The sequence below is a fragment of the Crassostrea angulata genome, chromosome 8 (genome assembly GCF_025612915.1).
Source record: "Crassostrea angulata isolate pt1a10 chromosome 8, ASM2561291v2, whole genome shotgun sequence".
NCBI lineage: Eukaryota > Metazoa > Mollusca > Bivalvia > Ostreida > Ostreidae > Magallana > Magallana angulata.
Window position 1 is genome coordinate 37,741,867 of NC_069118.1, and position 16,897 is coordinate 37,758,763.

At 33.6% G+C, this 16,897-nt stretch overlaps 1 protein-coding gene across 1 annotated transcript; it reads left to right on the forward strand.

The window, feature by feature from the left end:
* Positions 1 to 1,232: 1,232 nt before the first annotated feature.
* On the forward strand, positions 1,233 to 12,876 carry LOC128158059 (uncharacterized). Its single transcript, XM_052820745.1, has 2 exons — positions 1,233 to 1,581; positions 12,717 to 12,876. The coding sequence occupies exons 1-2, from the start codon at positions 1,236 to 1,238 to the stop codon at positions 12,851 to 12,853; spliced, it is 483 nt and encodes a 160-aa protein (XP_052676705.1). The 5' UTR covers positions 1,233 to 1,235; the 3' UTR covers positions 12,854 to 12,876.
* The last annotated feature ends 4,021 nt before the right edge of the window (positions 12,877 to 16,897 follow it).

Below are 16,897 nucleotides of genomic sequence, written 5' to 3' on the forward strand. Positions count from 1 at the left end.
CAAAATTGTATTGTGAACACTGGTTGGCTAAAACAATCATTCAGACCAATGAGCGAATAGATTACAACTTGTAGAGCTTACCTAATTCTCAACGAAACCTAACAACCGACATTGTCTGCACTTTTTGTGAATGAGGTAAATAACTTAAAAATAGAAATTGTCGGTTTTCAACTAGGACTGGCTATTAAAATTAGCCCGACTGCCGGGCTGTCTTTTGAAGTTTCGCCCCCGCCCGCTTAAGAAACAGACCGTCTCGGGCGGTCGGGCGGGCTCTTATTTCCAACCCTGTCATTATACATGTATGTATTTCAAATTAACAACTGTTAAGCATATCAAAAATCAAGTTGGATATTTAATTAGGCAAACAATAACGACCACCTAGTTCTCCGCGGACATGCGCAGTGAGGTCGGTTTGCTCTTCCTTCATCAATATTCATGAAAAGGTATATTTTCCTGGCAGGAAAACAAACAATTAAAAATCTATATCTTTGTAACTAGATGGAATTCACCATTGTAATTTACAGATTAAGGATAACTTTTATAAGTAGACAAACACATGCGTTTTCACTGTCATTCAAAATTGACGTAAGTTATAGCGTGTATAGCTTTAAGCTATCCTTTGTTAATAAAATCAAACAGTTTTGAATCTTTTGGGGTTCGTTTTTTATCTTTATGGGTAGACCGATGTACCGCATGAGAGTCTTTGAGATAACAAGGCAACACAATTTTGAACAAATCGTTATCATTATCAGTCATGCAGGTGTAACCAGAGTGATCTTTACCGTCGCTATCAGTCTGCCATTATGATATTTCATTTGACAGCATACTTCAACCACAGTAATTGTTGTTATTCTATACAATTTTATTGCAATAACACTGTCTTTCTGTTGACCTTGCTAACCCAAGATAGTGCAATATGACCAGCGATTATCTTCAGATAATGGAAACGTGAATTGCCACAATCGTGCAGCTTTGTAGTGTAATATAAAGTTTTTGTCGATAATTATAACAATATGGAAAACGCATGGCTAATTTTGGCCCTTCTGGTTATACCTGCAGGGTATGTTGTTTTTGAGTTGCATGCTTTCAATGACAAACTTAAGTGGTGTGAACATAATCTAAGCAAACTCAAAAGCCAAGTTAGTGCTGAAGAAAAGAAAAATGAACATTTTTTGAACACTATTTCCAAACTGGAAAAGCAAATAGAAGATTTAAGAACGGAATCTAAAAGTCATATGGATCGAGAGAAAAGTAAATCTGAGGATCTTCAAAAGGAATTGCTTCGTTTGGATTTGCAAATGAAAGATTCAGCTAGGGATTTGATTTCGACGCTTAATGAAGAAAAAAAGAAAACTGAAGATTTACAAAAGGAAATAAACCGCTTGCAAAACAAGCAGGAAGTCACAAAGATTAAAATAGAAAAAACAGAAACTGATGTAAAGACACGGGATGACGTTTTGAAAGACCTCGATGACAAAGCAAGTTCTTTGCATGATGCGTTACAAAACACGGTGGAAGAAATGCAAAAGTTAGTAAGGCATGTCACAAAAATGGACAAGGAAATGCATAATTTGAGAACAGGTAAGAATCAGTCATATAAAAACGTAGTCTACATTTCCTTAAGATGCAGCATATCAATTTGTCTTAATATATGTTCAATTCTTGAAATAATTAAGGTCTTCCGTTTCCAACGGAAGACCTTTCTATTATTGTGCGGGTTAAGATTTTTCTTATTTTTCTTTTTTTTTTTTGTTTCCTAGACGCGAACTTTGAGGCTTCATATCTTGCTCATTTCTGAACGCTGTTTGCTCAAATTTTCAGGGCTAATGTACTTTACAAAACACTATCTTAAGCAATTCATACAATTTATAATTCCCTTTCCGTTAAATAGTTATTCCCCTTTTAAATTTTTTTAGGGCCTTTTGTTTCCAGACAAAGGCTCCGAGACTATGATAACAGGGAATAGGAATCCAACGAATTTGAATAACAGACACATTGTAGTTGTGCACATCTGTTTTTGTTTTTAGATTACGTTTTTTTATTTAGGAGAGGGTAGGGGGACAAAAAACAGGATTCAAAAAAGTGCAAAAATTTAGACATGTTTTCCTTTATATCTTTTAAACGAAAAATATTTTGTTAAGACATGTAGAATAAAAGTTGTGCAAAATAACAAGGGCTTTCATTTGACACCAATAAAAAAGGGCTGGCCCCTTAAATTAAGGGCCAATGGCCCCTAAAAGTGTTTGCTTAATAACTCAAAAACGGTTAGGATTTCGATATGGCTGTCGCTGGAAAAGTTGTTTGTTGGGATCTCATAAAGGTCGTTACAATGTTATTTTGTATGAGATGTGTGTAATATGAGTGTAAAAAGCTTTACATGTTAACATGTACATGTTTTCATTTGACAAGTTAACGAAAGTCTTTGTGCGTACAACTGGCATAAAGTTACCGCCGAAAGTATGCTGGTTATACAAACGGCGTTAATTCATAAGAATTCTTTTTTTTTTTTAGAATACGTGCTTTATTTTAGGAGTTTAAGTCATTGTTGTTAAGTTCTTATAATGCACACTCCTTAAAAACGGGATTTGGAAAACAAATCATTGTTTTTCTTTTCTAGTAAACCACAAAATATGGAATTAAAAAAAATATATGAATTACATTTTAGTTATTAACTCCATGCATTTAAAATCTACCTTGAATCAGAGCTGTGTGTGTGTGCCATTACGTAAGCTCTTCCTCGCCCGCGGCCGAGAAAATCGGTCACCATTGTCGCGGCTGGACCACCTAGCGGTCAGCGGTTATCTAATACACGAGAGTTGCGTCTCTTATAAATGAGTTTATTTATCCGCAAACTCAAGAATTGTTTTCGTTTTGATTACACATATTTTTTTATGGATTAAACGATTGGGTGTCAATTAAGAAATCGTTCAGTTAATTAATAAAGGAATGTCATTTTCAATCTAAATCAATAATAAACATAGATCAATTGTGGGTTTTAAGTTTAAAATAAAGAACTTCTATTTGATAGAGTAAGGTCATTATACTGCAATCTTTTCAAAGCTTCCTGGGTTCTGAGCTGTGCGAGTCTGTGCGTTTTACCTTTACGTAATCTATCGTTCGCCCACGGCCGAGGATCTCAGCCACGGCTGCACTACATACATGTAGCGGTTATTTAATACACAAGATTCGCACACCGAGACGCCCACTTCCATGCACATGAACGTGTTTGAGTTAATATAGCCGTAAATACAAGAACTGTTTTAATTTTATGTAACCAAAGTTTGTCCATTTTGTATTTATTTAATTAAATTTGAGTGTTAATGAATATTAATGAACGATAGTACTCCAAATCGGAAACATCGTCAGACATAAATTAATGGTTGGTTTGTTAATGTAAAATATTTTATAAACTGTACTAATAATGCTTTAAATCAACAACAACAACAACCCCTAACTATTGAACATTTAAATGATAATCACATATATCGCACATGGCTGAGGAGATCCGGCGCGAGTGGACAAGTGATCCGCGGTCGGTTCGTGATCTTCTGCATGTACCTTATCACGCGTTCATGTTTCATATTTTGCACGGACACAACTATATTTTATTATTAAGGTCTTCCGTTTCCAACGGAAGACCTTTCTATTATTGTGCGGGTTAAGATTTTTCTTATTTTTCTTTTTTTTTTTTCTTCCTAGACGCGAACTTTGAGGCTTCATATCGTGCTCATTTCTGAACGGTTTCTGCTCAAATTTTCAGGGCTAATGGACTTTACAAAACACTATCTTCATCAATTCATAAAAGTTAGAATTCCCTTTACGTTAACGAGTTATTCCCCTTTTAAATGTTTTTAGGGCCTTTGGTTTCCAGACAAAGGCTCCGAGACTATGATAGCAGGGAATGGGAATCCAACGAATTTGGATAGCAAAGACATTGAAGTTGTATACATCGGTTTTTGTTTTTGGATTTCGTTCCTTATTTAGGAAAAGGTAGGGGGTTAAAAAACAGGATTCGGAAGAGTGCGAAAATTTAGTCATATTTTCCTTTGTATCTTTTAAACAAAAAATAATTTGTTAAAACATGTAGAATAAAAGTTGTGCAGAATATCAAGGGCTTTCATTTGACACCAATAAAAAAGGGCTGGCCCCTTAAATTAAGGGCCGACAGCCCCTAAAAGTTTTTGCTTGATAACTCAAAAACGGTTAGGATTTTGATATGGCTGTCGCTGGAAAAGTTGTTTGTTGGGATCTCATAAAGGTCGTAACAATATTTTTTTTGTAAGTGATTTGTGTAGTATGAGTGTAAAAAGCTTTACATGTTGACATGTACCTGTTTTCATTTGACAAGTTAACGAAAGTCTTTGTGCGTACAACTGGCATAAAGTTGCCACAGAAAGTATGCTGGTTTATACAGGAGGCATTAATTTATAAGAATTTTTTTATTGTTGGAGTACATGCTTTTTTTTTTTTAGGAGTTTAAGTCATTGTTGTTAAGTTCTTATAGTGCACAATCATTAAAAACGGCAATTGGAAAACAAAACATTCTTTTTCTTTTCTATTAAACAACAAAATATGGAATTAAAAAAACTCTATGCATTACATTTTATTTATTAACTCCATGCATTTAAAATCTACCTGAATCAGAGCTGTGTGTGTGTGTGTACCATTACGTAAGCTCTCCCTCGCCCGCGGCCGAGAAACTCGGTCACCATGCTCGCGGCTGGACTACCTAGCGGTCAGCGGTTATCTAATACACGAGAGCTGTGTCTCTCATATACATGTACGAGTTTATTTAGCCGCGAACTCAAGAATTGGTTTCGTTTTGATTACACATAATTTTTTTATGGATTAAACGATTGGGTGTCAATTAAGAAATCGTTCAGTTAATTAATAAAAGCAATGTCATACTCAATCTAAAGCAATAATAGACACAGATCAATTGTGGGTTTTAAGTTTGAAATAAATAACTTCTATTTGATAGAGTATGGTCATTATACTGCAAACTTTTCAAATCTTCCTGGGTTCTGAGCTGTGCCTGTCTGTGCGTTGTACATGTACCTTTACGTAATATACCCTTCGCCCACGGCCGATGAGATCAGCCACGGCTGCACTACCTAGCGGTAATTAAGCGGTTATTTAATACACAAGATTCTCACACCGCGACGCACACTTACATGCATATGAACGTGTTTGAGTTAATATAGCCGTAAAAACAGGAACTGTTTTAATTTAATGCTATAAAAGTTTGTCCATCTTGTATTTATTTAATTGAACAATTGAGTGTAAATGAATATTAATGATCGATATTACTCCATATTGTAAACATCGTAAGACATAAATTAATGGTTAGTTTGTTTATGTAAAATATTTTAAAAACTGCTCAAATAATGTCTTTAATCAACCCCCCCCCCCACACACACACACAAACACACACACAAATAGTAAACCATCCCTCGCACATGGCTGAGGAGAACCAGCGCGAGTGGACAAGTAATCCGCGGTCGGTTCGTGTTCTTCTACATGTACCTTATCACGCGTTCATGTTTCATATTTTGCACGGACACAACTATATTTTACTATGTTTTCAACTATTATATTTGTTTAAGATGAAAAGATAAATTCATTAAACTTGTACAATTGATTAAGCATTGATATATAGATAGCGTACAAGGTAGTTTAAAAATCAATTTATAATCAAAGTTCCATGTAACATGTTTGCGGTAGGTGCTAGCACGATAAAAAAATGTCCTGAATTGAGGCATTCAATGATTTAAAAAAAAAAAATTCACATGAATTTTAAACAACTTTAGATTAGATTCTATCGGTCACATATTAAACACTTCTGTAGTTTTTCTACATGGTCGTTCGTTTCTTTGTAGAAGCGAACTCATTGCTGCCCCCCCCCCCCCCCTCCCGCCCCGCTGACAGGAGCTCGCGCTGAATGTTTTTAATTGTCAAAACGATATCAAGATCTATCGAAAATCATATTTGGTGGCTTATTCTCATGTGTAACATTTTGTTTCACTTTCCCACCTGTTTGTTTATTCGGTCAGTCTGTGTAAATTCAATCGCCACGTGCGACCGAGAATCTTGTGGCGCTTCAACGCACACAGCTCGGAACATATATAGCCCCAGGTCATCAATTGTTATGTAATTGAGTAACAGTTGGAATGGTGCTTTTACATAAAATAATAAATAATAAAATCATCCAGAAAAAAAGTTACCGTTACTCAATAGTCAATACCAAAAATAAAATCCGTATGATTGCAAACTGAAATCGGTTTTTCAGTATTCGGCGGGATTTGTTTTTTCTGCTAACATTAGTATTTTTATTAGTTTCAGAGATTACGATGTAAAAACACAAACAGTAAATACACCTGATATAATTTACATTGATTATGTTGAAAAATATTTAAAATTAAATTAGTCACATTCGTAAGATAAAAATGTTCTACGAACAACCGATAATTTTTTTCCTATGTCGTATCATTCGCGCATAAATAAGCATTTTATGTACATGTACCTCAGAAAAAACCGAAATGATTACACAAAAAAGAAAGTTGTAATTAGTACTTCGGAATTTTTTTCTGAAAGTAATTTCACATTGTATTGAAAAGAATTAACAAGAAATAAAAATGATTTAAATTTTTGACTCAGTATTCGTATATATTACCGGCGCTTCGTACATGTGTAGCGGCGTACAGTGTATAGATTATTATAATCTGTTCGAATTAAATACCATGCGTAAAGATTCCCATAATAATTACTAGTAATTGCATGACTGTGTACATTGTAGGCAAATCCCTGTGTGTTAATTACTTCTAAGACTCTTTGTTTTCCGTTAACAGTGGTTTTAATAATTTTCATATAATTAGTAAATTTTATGTCATTTAAATTGTATGCTTCATCAAATACTGATTCCGATTACATTGAAGTCATTAATTTTCCATTGGCTATTGACAAAAAAAAAAAGAGACGCTTGACCATCCAATGAAAACAAATACACAGAGTTTGATTGACAGGTTCAGCCAAGTGCAGGAGACACCCGATGTCCGAGGTTATGTGTGCTGCTTGTACAAAGGCAAATGGTCTCAGTAAGAGTTATCGATATAAATAAATAAAAAAATATATATGCTTATCAAAACATGATCGTTTAAGTTACAGCGAAGTACATTGAAGCATTTAATAGGGGTTTACTCCAGAAAAGTTTCTACCTAATGTTTTGACTGACCTTTGTCCAATCAGATCGTAGCTGGGCGGAGTTAAGACATTGCCGCTCGTGACTTGAATGAGAGAAAGAAGAGAGAGAGAGAGAGAATTGAGTAAATTATAAGTGGTGCGTGCCGATAACGGAATAATCATTAGTTATAAACGTGCAAACAAATTAATTAAGGTCTGTATAGAAAAATTACATGTATATCCTATATTGTATAACTTTAAAGCGTTTTAAAGAACGATTGTGAAAATTTCTTTGGCCGCACGCCGTCGACAACATGCACATGGATAAGAATGACGTAGCTTATATCCAACTAAATTTCCTAGCATGGAGTCCGAGAATACGGACATTAAATATTTTGAAATGCGAACGAATGATCACTTATGAACATGATGAATTTAGATGTAGTGTAAAGGAAAGGCAACGAAGGCGGATGCTTAGTGGAAAAGTAAAACGTCTAAGGTAAAGAATGTTTCACACTGAGTAACCATGAAATAAATTTACAACCTATGTTTAATTCCAGGAAGATTCGGCAAACTTTGACTTGATTATTAACGGTAACACTTGTAATAAAAACAGTTTCTTAAATATTCGTACAGTCTTCGATGGTTGACATTACCTTATCCTATTTCTGATCTATATATAGACATCGTTGTTCCCTGGTTAAAGGATTTCAAAACACTTCAAAGTTTCATAAATTTATAAAATATACTATACCATGTCCCGAGTTTTTTCTTCCACCACTTTTTGCTTGATATTTCAATAATAGTAAATGCCTTTGTGCTCAAACTACGTTCATCCACTTATATGAAAAATGTCCAGATTATATGTGTTGAAATATACCACTATACCACTTCAGGTTTCAATACACATCCCAATATTGAAAGTCTACAGGGATTTTGCATTGCATCAGCCATTAATAAGCCCAGATGATAACGTTAAAAAATTGCGCGAGGTATCCCGAGTACTTCCGAATGGAGAAAAGATGTAAACATTTCCCATTATAAATCTCCGTAAGAAAATTGTTTTCGTTCCTGTGAAATTTTATGAGTGAAAATTGTTCAATGAAGATATCTTGGATATATTCCCTTTCATCAATATCAGTTGTGTTTCTTTCATAGGTATGTGTATTTTTATTAAAAATCATCAAAAATTGATGGAAGCAATAACTTGGGACATACTATAGACCGTGATTTGTCACTTTATACTATAACTATTGTTGATAGATAGTTCACTCATCTGCGTCATCTATAATTTACTCCATTAACCAGTTAGCTCTCTCTCTCTCTCTCTCTCTCTCTCTCTCTCTCTCTCTCTCTCTCTCTCTCTCTCTCTCTCTCTCTCACACACATACATTTTCAACTCGCAGCAACAACGGAAGACCTACTCGTGGCTTTGCCACGAGCTCTGCTCTAGTGTTTTCAACTATTACATTGGTTTAAGGTGAAAAGATAGATTTATTTTACTTGTACAGTTGATTAAGCATTGATGTATACGATAGCGTACAAGGTAGTTTAAAAATCAAATTATAATCAAAGTTCCATGTTACATGTTTGCGGTAGGTGCTAGCACGATAAAAGAATGTCCTGAGTTGAGGCATTCGATGATTATTTAAAAAGAATATTCACATGAGTTTTAAACAACTTTAGATTAGATTCTATCTGTCACATATTAACCACTTCTGTAGTTTTTCTACATGTTCGTTTCATTGTGGAAGCGAACTCATTGCTGCTGCCCCCCCCCCCCCCCCCCGCCCCCCTCCTCCTTCCGCCCCGCTGACAGGAGCTCACGCTGTATTTTTGTTTTTTTGATTGACGAAACGACATCAAGATCTGTCGAAAATCATTTTTGGTGACTTCTTCTTATGTGTAACATTTTGTTTCACTTTCCCACCCGTTTGTTTATTCGGTCAGTCTGTGTTAATTCAATCGCCACGTGCGACCGAGAATCGTGTGTCGCTTCAGCGCACACAGTTCAGAACATATATAGCCCTGGGTCATCAATTGTTATGTTAATTGAGTAACAATTGGAATGGTGCTTTTACTACATAAAATAATAAATTTTAAAAATCATCCAGAAAAAATGTTACCGTAACTCAATAGTCAATACCAAAAATAAAATCCGTATGATTACAAACTGAAATCGGGTTTTCAGTATTCGGCGGGATTTGATATTTCTTCTAACATTAGTATTTTTATTGGTTTCAGAGAATACGATGTAAAAATACAAACAGTAAATAAATCTGATGTTATTTACATTGAAACTGTGGAAAAATATTTAAAATTAAATTAGTTACATTCGTTAGAAAACAATGTCATACAAACATCTGATAATTTTTTTCCTATGTCGTATCATTCGCGTAAATAAATATGTTCTGTACATATTCATGTACCTCAGAAAAAATTCAAATGATTAAAACAAAAAAGAAAGTTGTAATTACTATTTGGGATTTTTTTTCCAAAGTAATTTAACATTGTATTGAAAAGAACAAGAAATAAAAATGATTTAAATTTTTGACTCAATCTTCGTATATATTACTGGCGCTCCTTGCATGTACATGTATAACGGCGTACAGTGTATAGATTATCATGATCTATTTGAATTAAGTACCATACGTAAAGATTCCCATAATAATTAATTGCTTGACTGTGTACATTGTATGCAAATCCCTGTGCGTTAATTACTTCTAAGACTTCTTGTTTTCCGTTAACAGTGGTTTAAATAATTAAAATAATTACTTGTAAAAATATCTATAATCGGGATTCCAAAGAACTTACTTCCCGCAATTCATAGAAATGATCAGTATGTTTTCTTTCTATGTTTACATTTAATTTTGTTCAAATAATTAATAAATTTTCTATCATTTAAATTGTGTGCTTCAACAAATACTGATTCCGATTACCTTGAAGTCATTAATTTTTCCATTGGCTATTGACAAAAAAAGATACGCTTGACCATCCAATGAAAACAAATACACAGAGTTTGATTGACAGGTTCAGCCAGGTGCAGGTCTCACCCGATGTCCGAGGTTATGTGTGCCGCTTATACAAAGCCGAATAGTCTTAGTAAGATTAATCGATGTAAATAAATATAAAAAAAATAACAAGCTTATCAAAACATGCTCGTGTAAGTTAAAGTTGATTAAGGCTTGTTCCAACAGAAATCATGTTTTGCTAATTGTATTTAATATTTTTTATGTATAGCGAATTTTAATATTGTACAGTCATTTTACCGGTAACGAATCAGTGTGCGGTTTCGTCGTGCATGCAACTATTATTATCGGAATTCCAAATGTTTTTATTTTATGTTCAAATCGCGTTTCTTTGTCCTTCTAAACTGTAGTATCAAACTTCCGAAAATATAAAGGAAGTAATTTCAACACCCCCTCCATTTTCCTAGTTTCGAATTCGTTTCCCAGTATCGAATTAAGCGCCCTTTATCACTTCTGACCGAATATTTTGAGGCGAATTAATTTCAAAAATATACAAGAGGTACATGTTAATGGACTTATAAATGAAGAAGGAAAAACAATTGTGGGAATATGTCTTTTAAACAAATAATATGATTATCTTTATCATACCGTTTTCCCGTCAAATTAAAACTGGACTTGAACAGTTTTCATTTGCGTTACTTTTAATATTGAATTTTCATAAAAACACTTTATAATAGTAATTGATGATAAGTAGTTGCCATTTTCCTTTGTTTTTCCCGTATATCTATCAATATATGCAGCCAAATAATACTTCTGTCGCAATGAACCGAAACTAGGAAAACTACACGTGGTTCTATTTGAAGTCGTAATTTCATTCAAAGCTCCATTTTTATTTGATATGATGCATTATCTTTTTAAATGAATTATATTTACTAATTATCCACTAAATGGGGATCAATAACAAACTTATTTTCATAGTTAGGTTTAATTGTTTTCACACTTTCGTTTTTTCTGCTTTGATTTTCCGGCAGCTCATATCTGGGTCACATTTTTAATTTGTAAACAATTCGGTAAATAATCGTGCAAATGGCAAACAACTTAATTCATAGGCGTCGGAACCGGGGGGGGGGGGGGGGGCTAGGGGGGGGGGGGGGCTTAGCCCCCCCCCCGCACTTTTTCTGCAAAGTTAAACCTAATCATTAGAAACATAGCGTGATAGAGGGTTCAGCCCCCCCCCCCGCTTTTTCTCTGAGGATTAGTCTAGCCCCCCCCCCCCCCCACTTTCAATTTGCTTCCGACGCCAGTGTAATTTAAACATATTTTATTGAGTAATCAAATGGATTAGGCAACAGGCAAAGCCTATATAAATCCTCTCCAAAATACAAAGTGGCAAACAACTTCACGCACTGATAGAATATTTATTTCTGTTTTATAATTACCTAGCTAGGATTTTTTAAAACCTCAACTTCGTCTTCCACTAGTAATTTTTCTAAATATTATTCGATACTGGCAAATTTTCGTTACCGGTAAAACGACTGGACCAGTACTGAAACATCGTATAAAAACGTTATATATACATGTAGTCTGTAACTAGTCGCCTTTTAATACATATACCTTTCTTTTGTTTGTTAAAAATAAATTCAATTTTGTAAAAAGATAAGTATATCATTTCCTCTAGATTTTTTTTCATGTAAATACCTACAAAAGAGTTTTGCCAATTGCAAACAGTTTAAATTACATGTAATGTAAAACACGGGCGCCATTTTGAAACAAATTGTCAGAGAGTTCCGAATGAAATCTGATGAACGTTTCACATGGTTCTCGCACGCTTTGGTCGAAACGATTTACTCGCTTTGTCCGAAACTCTGCACGCTTTGTCCGAAAAGCTAAACGGTTTACACGAAACGCTAAACGGTTTACACGAAACGCTAAACGGTTAACACGAAACGTTTATTGCACGTAAGTCGCACGCTTTTTTGGTATAGTAGTACGTTTCAGGGTCTGTAAATTTTGTCAGCACGCAACAATTCTAAATTGTACATTGTTTTTAAAAATTTAGAAATATTTAAATAAAGAAATTATCTTAGAGAAAAGGTTACGTGTTTTGTAAACGGGTTCGGTTTTAAAAAAAAAACACAATGCCTGACATGACCCATGAGTACATACTGTTTACAACAATGCTTGCTACCCTCTGAAAATTTAACTCGCCATTAAATATCTCATTTTTTAAATAATGTTTGTTACGATTACATAAACTGTGTGCGACAAATAGTTTTCCTAAAACATTTTCTTATTTTCTTTTTCAATACACGTTTTATATGCAGGCTTTCAATCACAACACGTTTTTATAACAAAAGCAGAACAGAAAGTTTAGTAATTATAATCGTTTGACACCACATCACATATATTTTCAACTCGCAGCAACAACGGAAGACCTACTCGTGGCTTTGCCACGAGCTCTGCTCTAGTTATAATATATTTTACTGTAAAGGTAAGAATTATAAAACATTGCTGTGCCGTCTTGATAAAGTGCCTTATCAAAACGTGTTTCATTATCGTTTTTTTCAGAACAAAGAGCTTTCCGTGATGAATATAGTGGCGGTAATTTAATTCTAAATAGTATACGGGCTGGATTATCTTTCGTCGTCAGCAAACTACTGGAATTCGCAACGGGAGGGTTATTATCTGTACGTTTACTTAACTAAAGATGCATGTAATTGCATGTAGAATTGCAAGTTGTTATCAACAATAAAAACACATACCATATACATGTATTATTATTCCATATTATGATTTTTTTTTTTCATCATCTTCTTCTTACAATGAATTTTGTTGTATAATCAGTGTCGCATTGTGATGCTCGTTGAACTGCTGCAATCACTATTCTAATCATCAAATTTGATATATCATATTTAATGATCTGTAATTCTGAACAGTTATTAAAATTTAAATTACAAGCATATCAAATTCAATTACAATATCTTAAGAGATAATTCAGTCTTTGATATTTGCATTGATAGAAGGCTAACATTATAAAACATGCATCACAAATATTTATCACAACCCCAATATAATTCATGCATTTGTTTTATCCGTGATGAACTATAGGGAATAAGGTATCAATTTTGGATGCATATCGGGATATTAATACGGGTCACGTGATCAAACTACATATGCTTTAAAGGGCTTTATGGAATATTTGATCAAGTACCAACCTGTAATTATATCCCGATATACATCCAAAATTAATACCTTATTTCTTATATTTAATTTGTTGTAAAATAAGTCAATATTGCTCTATACTTTCTTTTTGTGATGATCTAGAAAGCCGCCTCGATTAACATGACTTAACAAAAATTACTTCTAAAATGGTTCACGTGGTTGATTATCATAATGAATAAATATGACACTACTTTTGACAAGAGACTTTTATTATAATTAAGTGATAAAGTAAAGAAAATTCAAATGTAGAATTGAAGCAAAAATGATTGAAGCTTGGCAGAATAGTATACCAAATGCGTTGAAGTCACAGAGCGGTTGAAAATGTGGGAACAAAGCGATTGAAAGCTGAGGTAGAGTCTACTTAGGGATATTCAGAGGAAATTCTATCTTGGAATTAGATTAAAGAGCATAATGGTTTTCATCGGACATTATAAAGACTATATAGAATGTTTCTATCGTTAAAATGACTGATGTCCTACGGACCCAGTTTAACGATTAATTTCGTCCCATACACTCGCTTCGTAGCAAATAAAGAAATATATCGCGCCTTTTCGCCTAGATTTTCATATGATTTGTCTCAAATACCTACAATGTTGATTTTTTATAATCACATTTTACCCCCAATAACTGTGTTTGCAACGAAAGCAATGCCCCTTTTAACACCACAGTTGAAAATTTGCTGTTTACGGTCGCCATGTTAATGATAAAATGCGAGGCATTCCGAGTGCGATTTCTGACAAAATGCCTTGGTACGCCCCATTAAAAGGATACTTTCCGGACTAAACTTCATGTGCATGTTCAAAAAGGTTTGTTCTGATTAAAAATGTGCGTTTCCCCTGCAGATAATTTTTAACAGACTTCCGACGCGAAGCTGATCCGCTTCGCGACTGCTACATTGCAAGTATATGGGATGCATTCTTACTCTGACCTGAGCGTAGCCTAGTCATGGTAAGATTGTTCTTTCTTTATACAACCCTGTGAAGAATGTTATTGTTATTTAAATTTACTCTCAAATTTCATTTGATCACTAGGAATGCATTCCTAAAGTATTGTAAATAATAAAAACAGAAAAATAGAATTTGACAAAAAATGACCATTCCTCTTTAACGTATTGAATATTAAAAAATTGTAAAATGACCTATAAAAAATTATAAAAAGTAAAAGGAGGTCATATATACAGTAACCTTGATATGACCTTGATTCCGATATATGAGTATGCTTACAAAGTAAAACAACTAAACGTAAACATTGGTTTTCTGAGAAAAAGATTTTTAAACATTTTCTCAATATACTTTTATGTTGAACTTTGAACCCATCTTGGGGACCTCTTTTGGTCTGAAAGTCACAGTTTTAATAATTCAGAATGTATTTGTACACTATTTTTAGGAGGCTTGCATAATAATTTCATCATTTTGATTCAATCATATCTTTATGTATTTTATGTTCTCCATTGTAATTTACTCAGAAGTTCTCAGACGCTAAAGCTTTTTGCTTGCAAGCTTGGTAATATTGCCTTTCCTACATAACTTCCTTTATTCAAAAACTCTCACAAACGCAAAGATGTGGATGAAATTGTCATTTATTTAAACTGAAGACATGAAATTATGAAAGGTAAACAAATCAGTAAAGAGGAGATCACTCTTACACAATACATCATTATATAACCATAAAACATTGATCTCTCCAGTGTAGTAAATTACATTAATATTCAAAATAAGCAATTTGAATTTTGAACTTTAAACCCCTTTTGGGGCACCAGTATTGGTCTGGGGTGGGGTGGTTTCCCGATTTTAACAATTTAGAATCTAAGCTATTTAAGGAGGATTCCATAGTAACTGAACAAATTGTAGAATTGTAGTTCCTGAGAAGAAGATTTTAAACTTTTATCAACATACATGTATTTCTATTCAAATTATATACTGGTTATTGTAACCTCATGGCACCTTGTAATCGCATAGGGGTAACTGCTTTTATTTACCTCCAATTAATCGTATAGTAGTTTTCATACGTTTTTAGACACCAAAGTAGTCTTGTAAAGTCAGTCTCAAACAGTTTCTCTAAGTCCAATTCTCTGTAATAATGAAAACACTCTAGAAATTTATAATTTCTCAATATTTAACAAATATTCACATTTTACAAATTGTTGTCAAGTATTTTAAAGTCACATCAACTTTATTTCAAATTCGAGCTAAATGAAAACACTTGTTATCAATTGATCTAGGTATTTATTAATGAGCATAATGATATATACAAAACATACAGTTATACAAACTTCCCACTATCACTATCTTTACCATGCTAACGAAAATATTAATGTAAGCTCGTTTTAGTGTTAATATAAATCCAAGTAACACAAACCTATGGCAAACTCACTAAACGCCTTGTATGTTCCTTTTGTTAATGTGGTATAGAACACCTCAATGTTGTGATGGACTACTAATCTAGACAAACAATGCCTTCAAGTGTAATTTTATAAATAGTTTCTTGTCACCTAACAGCATAGCGCAGAAGGTTAGAAGATTCACCTCGAATCTCTGAGTCATGAATTCGATTCCCTCTGGGGATTTTAATTTTTTTACCTTGCAATTTTTTTTAAAACCTATTTATTTATTAAATATTGTTAAATTCAAAACACCTAAATATGTGAATGTATGTTAATTATATTGTACTTTATTCCACATGTATATTGACATGTCCCATACCGCCTTGAATATAGCGCAAAAGAATCTTAGATAAACGTAAGGCACTATGAAAATTTAGGGGACGTAACACTTAGTGAGGCAATGAACGGTACGGGAAATGGAGAGTGGGGCCCACCTGCCTACCCGGGCAAGTGATTTGAAGTGAACCTTAAAGAAGATTCCACGTCAATTGCCAGACTAAGGCAAATCCTGATTTTATATACACCGGGTTCTAGGGTGTGTTTCTCTTAAAGGGGCATAGTCACGATTTTGGCCAAAGTTTTTTTTCCTGATTTTAATGTTAACCATGCTTCAGGAAGACATTTCTAATAGTCAATCAAAATTTGAATGTCATTCGTTGAGTTATAAGCGAGTTACAGAGCTTAAAATTCTTTGCTATGTAAACAAAGCGTTTGTTTACTTTTTTGAATGTTGAAGTGAAAATTCCAATTATAGACCAAAAATGAATCTGTTAAACGTTAGGAATTGTTTATCTATGATAAAAAATAAAATAAAAAGATAAACAAATCAGCTTAAAAATAGTTTAACTCGTATATTGAACCTATGTAAAGAAATACAGGGCACGGACCTTGTTTACATGACAAAGAATTGTGAGCTCTGTATCTTTCTTATAACTCAATGAATGACTCTCAAATTTCATTTGATTATTAAGAATGCATTTTTAAAGCACTGTAATTATTAAAATCAGAAAATTAGAATTTGGCCAAAATCGTGACCATGCTCCTTTAAAAAATCAAAATGACTGACTCGTATTATCCCAAATCTTTACACAATTATCTCTAAACTGTGTAACATTAAAACAATTTTTTCAAAAGATTTTGTCGA